Consider the following 7,475-nt stretch of genomic DNA (forward strand, 5'->3'; position numbering starts at 1 on the left):
CTTGAAATAATCAAAGCCCGTGAAAAAAAGTTGCCTGCCACGGTGTTGAAGAAACCGGAAGGCAAAGGTAGATTCTGTCACCAGAGGGACCCCAACCTTCAAAATCCTGGATTCGCCTTTTCTGCACTTATCCCAAAAGAACTTTCTTCTTGATTAGTTCGGACAGAGTAAAGCAGTTCAAACCCAGTTTTGAAGCCACTCCTTTGGTGAAAGCTAAACATCGGCATATACATGAAAAAATTACTCGACCCTGATTGGCTGAGAGCAGTGCAGTTCAAGTGTGACACAGTCCGAAAAGTGTAATACACCAGTGCAAAAAATGTAATACCAGTGCAAATTACACATCGAAATTCTGGATTAGGATTGGCTAATAAAAAATAGGGTTTGGTCAGAACCGATCAAATCTTTGTTTCAAATAAAGTGCGTGCCTTGGATGGCGCAATTTGTAGCACAATTTTCCCCTGATTGCATGATACGCGTTGCATTTCGTCTGCTTAGCCATCTCGAATTTTTTCATGTATATGATTATTAAGGACTTTTCTTGTGAAATTTGTAATAAATAAGCACTAAGCACTTGCCCTACGGGATCGTGCAATTTTGGTCGTCTTTGAAAAAAATTAATCGTGCTTATTTATTCCAAATTGCACTCGAAAATCATGCGATTATCTATACATAATACAATTATAAATTTGTAACCTATTTATTTCATGTGTCTTCAACAATGAAACAAGGTAGACTGAATGTAGAGGTAACAATGCTCCTAGTTGAACATTGAACATGCGCATGAAATTTTAGAAAGTGTGGAAGCTTTGGTAAGTTTTAAAAGATTAACCCTTTTAAAACGACCAGTTCAATGGGATTCTGACAAATTTATGAAATTAGTATGCGAGCAGGTATCACCTTCAGGTTCTTTCACAGTAGGAATACACTGAATTAACCATGAATTTGGGTCTTCCTCAATTCCTCCTTGAGTTAAAGAATAATTGGACGATAAAAAGTGATCTTAAGCCTTTTAAGTACGTAGCTGGCAAGAAATTACCATCACTGGTCCAAAAATATAAATTAATGTTACTATGCACGACCTTGAGTAAGTATCAAGATCAAAAACAGATTGGCACAAATATTAGCTACTAACAAACAAGATCTCACTGATGTACAATATTTATTGATTGTGTGTATATCAATGTCAGACACACAAGGTTTGCGTGACAGAGCGAGGGTTAGTCCTCTTACGTGAAGAATTTTTGTCGAACTCACTCCAAGAAATTGCACCTTTTCTCTTAATTTAACCTTGACAGCTTGATTTACCTTTGCTGCCATTTTCAGCTGGATACTAGTAATTATTATTTTAAGCTCTAAATTGGCTACCCTAAATCTCTTCCATAAAAATTATCTGTGGGTTATTGGGGTTACGCTAAAATCTCTTGGCCCTATTGCATAATCTTGGGCTGAAAGTTATATGTACATGCGTGAACAAAGATAAAAATCGCCTATTGTTCTGCTAACTGAGCCAGCCCAGTTACCAGGACGACCAGGATTTTGTCTGATTCACACTGAACAAGACACAGTACTTTCTCTCTCTGTCCAGTTAAAGTAGCTACCATGTATTGTAATTGCATATTTATGTCTAAAATAACCCTTTCAACTCCATGATAACCTATGTACTGTTAAAATCTTAAAACAGAATTAGTACTTCTCTGAAATGTAACTAGTACATGTATTACGACATTGAAGAACAGTGCGTGGAAGGTGAACCCATCTGTGTTAGCACTTTATCAAGCCACTGGAGTGGACCATTAAGGTGAAGCTCTATCCAGCATGGTGTACTGGTAACAGTTTGTCTGCGATATTCCGCACCCCATCCTTTAACAAATGACATTCTGATGGTGCACATGCGAGTTAATGCATAAACAGCTTCAAAACCCTGATTGACAGATTGTGAGAGCAATTGCGCAAACTCCTGGTTGTTGAAGATCTTTAAGTTGCAACCAGGTGGAATTTTGCAAACGGTTGCTGGATGCCAGTTATATCGCTGATTACAGTTGGGGCTCTGAACAAATATACTACTGTCACTTAAACATTCCGCAAACACTTCTCCGCCAATGTAATACAGACGCACACCTTTTCCAATATGCTTACGCGTCATCTCAATCTGTGGATTTCGGTTAATGTTTGACAAGAGCCCTAAACAGAATCTGTCTGAACCAGAGGGATCAGTGAAACCATCCACCGTAAGACTTGGTTTGGCAGCGTAAAAAACTTTCACCAACTCTTGTATTCATCTCATAATATGAAATTTGACACCAATGAAGAGGCTCTGTATACTGCACAGGCTGAGCATCTGATGACAAAAATGTGACAAGAACATGAACATTACCGATAACATAACAAGATACAAATTTTCTTGACATTAAGCGAATGGTGTTGATGAGATGTCTCACCTATAAGTGATGGATCTGGTGACAAAGGGCACTGATCTGTAATAAAAGCAAACACAACAAAGGATTAAGGCCGCTACTTTAAACACTTCTGCTGAAAGAAGTTTGCTAGTAGCATGACATAAGAGCAAAAGAAATGCACTGTTGTTAGATGACCACAGCAGATAAATTTGTAACCTCTAGAACCAGATGATACACTACAAGCAGTTGCTTGGTTGCAAGCAATAGGACAACTGGAAAATCAGAGTCCTACACAGACAGGCAGTATAACACCAGAGGTCTTTTTTTTTCCAGTTGTTTTTTTTCCCGCAGCCAAGCAACCAGCCAATAATCTTTCCCACTCGCACATAACACCTTGAAATATCTACAGTTGCATCTAAAACAAGCTCAAAACAGAGAGGGAAGGAGAAGAAAATTATAAAAGCAGAGAAGGAAAAATGCCACGAATGTGCGCCTCATAAAAATGCAGAAAGAAGTTAACTTTCACCCAACAGTTTAAGTTTTTAGCATGTTTGCAGAAACTGGTAGCAGATCATTGATCGTGTCACTAAGAAAACGGATTGAAATCAGCCCAACATAATGCTAGGCATGACCCATCAACCCAGTTCCACTAGAATGAATAATCTTGACTGATCTTCTGACTGCAACTTACCTGGAGCATCACAGTCACACTTTGATTGAAAGAGAGGTTTAGTCACGATACTATTTTTATACTAAATCGCAAATGTGGACCTGTTAAAGAAATGACCACCAACCTGTCTGCATACTTTGCGGTTGATCTCCAGACATCTCAGAGCACTGATCTTCAGACATGTACCCACCTGTTGGAGTTTCTTAAAAAAAAAAAAGAACCTTCATTTTCATGAAACGTTTTGAGGGGATATACCATGGCAACCAGTTGAATAGATTTATCATTACCAATTATGTGTGGATGCAAAATATACTGAATTATGATAGCAAATATTTAACAATGTCATTGTCACTATTGTTATAACATGGTAATCTAGTAAATGGGGCTAGTACTGCTTGTTTTGTAATCATGTACGTGGTGTGCAAAGTTAATCATTTTCAAGACATTACCATACATTAAACAAGAAATAATTAACAAAGAGGGATGTAGTACAAGAAAAGTGTCTCTTTACACAATACCCAGCCCAAGGGAAAAACAAACACGCTTCTCAGTTATAAAAATTGCTCTTTGGTTTGTAGGAAATGACTCATTTTTTAGAAACACACATGTACATGATTCATAAAAATAGTATCTCCGTTTTGTTGGTATCAATTAAGTTTCTTTAGCCTGTCTAACAAAATGATTTTCAGCTTTAATGTAGTGTCTGTTCTGAACACGTAGGTACATTTGTAGACTTGCATGTGGATCCTCACCAACACTGTGTCAACCTATCTATACATAAACATGGTTGTATGAACTGAAATTCCTGACTTGTTTACTTTTTTTGGCTATAATTACACTACAATGCTTGCCTCCTGATACAAATTCACTGCCAATAGCACGATACACCCAATAACTGATAGAGAAAGCAAATTTTATTTCATTTTTTGTGGTATGAAGATTTCATATTGAAAATTATATTCCATGTTTATACCAAACTAAGGTTATCAAACAGGAAATACTCTTCCCGTTTCTTGCATGCACAGGAACTGACTAATGACTGTCAACATTGTATCATCAGATAAAAACAAAATCATTCTTTTAAGACTTTTCCCTTACCAGGAAGGAATGAAGAATTTGTTGGTTCTTGAGTAGGAAATGAAGTATTTTCTGGTCTAATATGTTCTAACAGTGGCGGCCGTTCTCTTGGAAGGTCTGTTGTTTGTCGAGGAACTAGCACGGGAGGGAGAACTGAAAAAAAAATAAACTGAGCATTACTGGGTTGTATACAAACACTGTATCAAATACAACAAAATTATGATAATATACTTAATCATGACATTCCCAGACAGGAAAGGAAAGGAAAGGAACTTTATTTAAGTTTCTAGTCATTCTAGCGCTGGAGCACTAATTGGGGACACTGTAAATTGAAATTAACAATAAACACAAATCAAGTCAAATGTTGGTTTTTGAGGAGAACCTGGAGAAAACCTCTCGGTGCAGAGTAGAGAACCAACAAACTTAACCCACTTATGACGCCGAGTCGAGGAATCGAACCCGGGCCACATTGGTGGGAGGCAAGTGCTCTCACCACTGCGCCATCCCTGCACCCCGGTGGGTGGGATTGTGGGATTGTTCCGAGGGTGTTGGTTGTCCTTTGTATCTGTATGGTACGTGCACACTGAGTCTTGGCCAAGCGCAAGCTTTTTAAGTATGTAATGTTTACCACCTGAACTCAATGGAAAGTTTTTCGATTAAACGTTGAAGTTTCAACAATTGTTCATTTGTTCGGCCATTACTGACTGTGAACCGACCAAAACCCTGGCAAACAGGGATCTTTTAAATGTGCTTTCTGATATACTCACCTACATTCTACTTTCATAGTCCAAGACACTTAACTGCCTACATGTTCTTTTTTCTTGGTAGAAAGAGAAGGAAGGCATATCCACCACTGTATATTTCATTAAATTGCCCTTCCAGTTAAAATGTTTCTGAGAACCCTGGACAAAAACTGATCAAGTAAACGTACATTCCTAATTGGCTTCAACAATCACGAGAGAAAGGTGCCAAAAATACACTATAGCTTGTAATGAGTTTTTTGTGTGTGTGTGTATTGTTAACTTTGCCAAAAAACATGGAAATTGTGCTGCTGAACAAGAGTTTGGAGTTGAGTGTAATAATTATTCATGCAATCATGGCAAGTCATACAAAGAGAATTACAGTCAAAACAGCTCAAGCGTTCCTCTGACAAGCAGATTAATGAGTTCAATATAATTGCAAATTTGATTTTAGGAATCATTTCAATAATCTGGTAGTCAAATGAATGATGCAAATTTCAAATCAAATCTCAGTTAAAAACATGAATTTTGATTGGATTATTGCTCAACTCCGGAATTTGACAACTGTACCAATATTTGTATTATCTCTACATACATACAAGCATTTTTTACATACTTTTTGATAAGGCAGGTTGGTTTGTGGCAACCAAACGGCTGGTGGGGACCTGCCATATGACCTAAATAGATTAAAATCCAAAAATCTTACAAAATTAAGAAATAGTCGTTAAAGTGAGAGATCGAAAATCGAAAATTTAAAAAATTAAAAACGTTCGGTTTCCTTGATCACATCAAACAGGCCTCTTTCTTGAATTGAATTTGATCCAGTATTCTCAAGGCCTGTTTGAGCCTTTGTTAAAAATGCTGTTGAGAGGTAGCATCTCTGACAGCTTTGGGAATTGAGTTCCACACCATAGGTTCTCTGTACCCTGCACTGTTTCTTTCAAATATCGTGTTATAACATGCACACGAGAAATCATTAGTACGTCTTAGGTTATAGTTATTGCCAGTGTTACATGTTAAAAATATGGCTGAGTGTTGAGCAGGAAAGCTGTTGAGATGGACGTTCTACATTATAGAAGCAAGCCTTCACTTGTAGATGTAGATTCACCGACTGACTCCTGGGGGTTCCACATTAACGAGTAAAATTGTCTGGCCTTAGAGAAAAATACAAAGTATGGCCAGTTTAGGCCGGTTTAAGGGTGAATGGGTTAAGGACGTTCAAGTCTGGAGTTTCATTAGGCAACTAGTGAATCACTTATTCTAATACATTAAAAGTTGGCAGCAAACAGGATCCCCAGACAGTGAAACATAAGTGATACTTGGAATAATCCCTTTGTAATAGGCCATTCAGAAATTGTGCAGAGAACTGGGGCGAGTTTCAAATTTGAACCAATTGATAAATTAACGCCATCACATGAAGGGTAATATTGAGTTTAGCCATCTGTCCAAGTCTGATGCCTTTAGGTCGAACAGAGACCAAGTCATGGACTTTAAAACATAGTTAAAAATCAATACAAACATCTCTAATTTTGAGGCTGTGTCCCCTAACACCATATAAACTCTATCAGATTGTGGACAGCTGGAAAATCCTGTCATGGCCTTACTATTTGGAAATAGTTGAGGTGAAATCACTTTGTTTGCCTATTTTTATGAACATTACAGAAATAGTAAGAAATTTTGAGAGGTTATTTGGCATAGCATTACAGAATTATTTAGTGGTTGTAAATGTTTTTTGTTGGACATTGATTTGTAACAATAACAGCAAGATTGATGAATATCATAAAGTAGCTAAATTTCCATTTACGCCGTTACAGAAACTACCATACACATTCTACAACGATTTTCTTGAAACTTTCCCAGAATGTTCCCTACTAATCCCTGTTTTGAGAACAACAATAAAAAAGATAAGCCACTGTGCTTGCTTAAGAGATACACATAATGGGCCAATCTTATCCCACTGATGCCTGTACTTATACTAATATCACACATGTTATTTCATCGGCTCAGGGTACATTCTGCGGTAGCTAAACGAGAGGGTTAGTAACAACTGAAAAAAATACCTGATACATAGAAAGTCTACAGCATATGGAACACAGTCTTACATAGTTTATGGAAAAATCACTCAACTTACACAATGTAAAACGACATCAACTGAAAGCATTTCTCAAGTCGTTGTTTTTAAGATCATAATTTACATCCCTGGGTAAGGGGCTTTGTGTACGTTTTTAACTATTTTTTTTTTTTCCTTCAACTAATTTTTTTTCCAATTTTTTTTTATTTAAAGGAGATCATTTGTACACCAAAATTACGCAATAAAAAATATAGGCCACAATGCTTATTTAAGAGTATAACACCATCGTACCTGTCTATCTCGATTATCGTAGATCAAAACAACAAAATTCGCCATGTTCTCAGAATGCGTGCACTTATTTGCAAAGAGATAATTATGGGTCATTCACAACTTCTTTCACATGTTCTGAGAACTGTTTCAGCGTGTATGATCGACTTACACCATATTTACAATGACATTGCAAATTTGACCAACTTACAACACCATATGAAGAGTCCAGGATACACAATGCAATACTT

General features: G+C 37.1%; 1 protein-coding gene across 1 annotated transcript in view; it reads right to left on the reverse strand.

Annotated features, from left to right (window-relative positions):
• Positions 1 to 469: 469 nt before the first annotated feature.
• The window catches only part of LOC138008240 (mothers against decapentaplegic homolog 3-like), a 13,379-nt gene continuing 6,373 nt past the window's right edge, over positions 470 to 7,475 (reverse strand). Inside the window, 5 exon segments of the mRNA XM_068855505.1 lie at positions 470 to 2,257; positions 2,259 to 2,341; positions 2,442 to 2,477; positions 3,194 to 3,271; positions 4,168 to 4,299. Coding sequence (XP_068711606.1) covers positions 1,721 to 2,257; positions 2,259 to 2,341; positions 2,442 to 2,477; positions 3,194 to 3,271; positions 4,168 to 4,299 — 866 coding nt within the window. The 3' untranslated portion in view covers positions 470 to 1,720.

The sequence above is a fragment of the Montipora foliosa genome, chromosome 6, assembly GCF_036669935.1.
Source record: "Montipora foliosa isolate CH-2021 chromosome 6, ASM3666993v2, whole genome shotgun sequence".
Classification (NCBI taxonomy): domain Eukaryota; kingdom Metazoa; phylum Cnidaria; class Anthozoa; order Scleractinia; family Acroporidae; genus Montipora; species Montipora foliosa.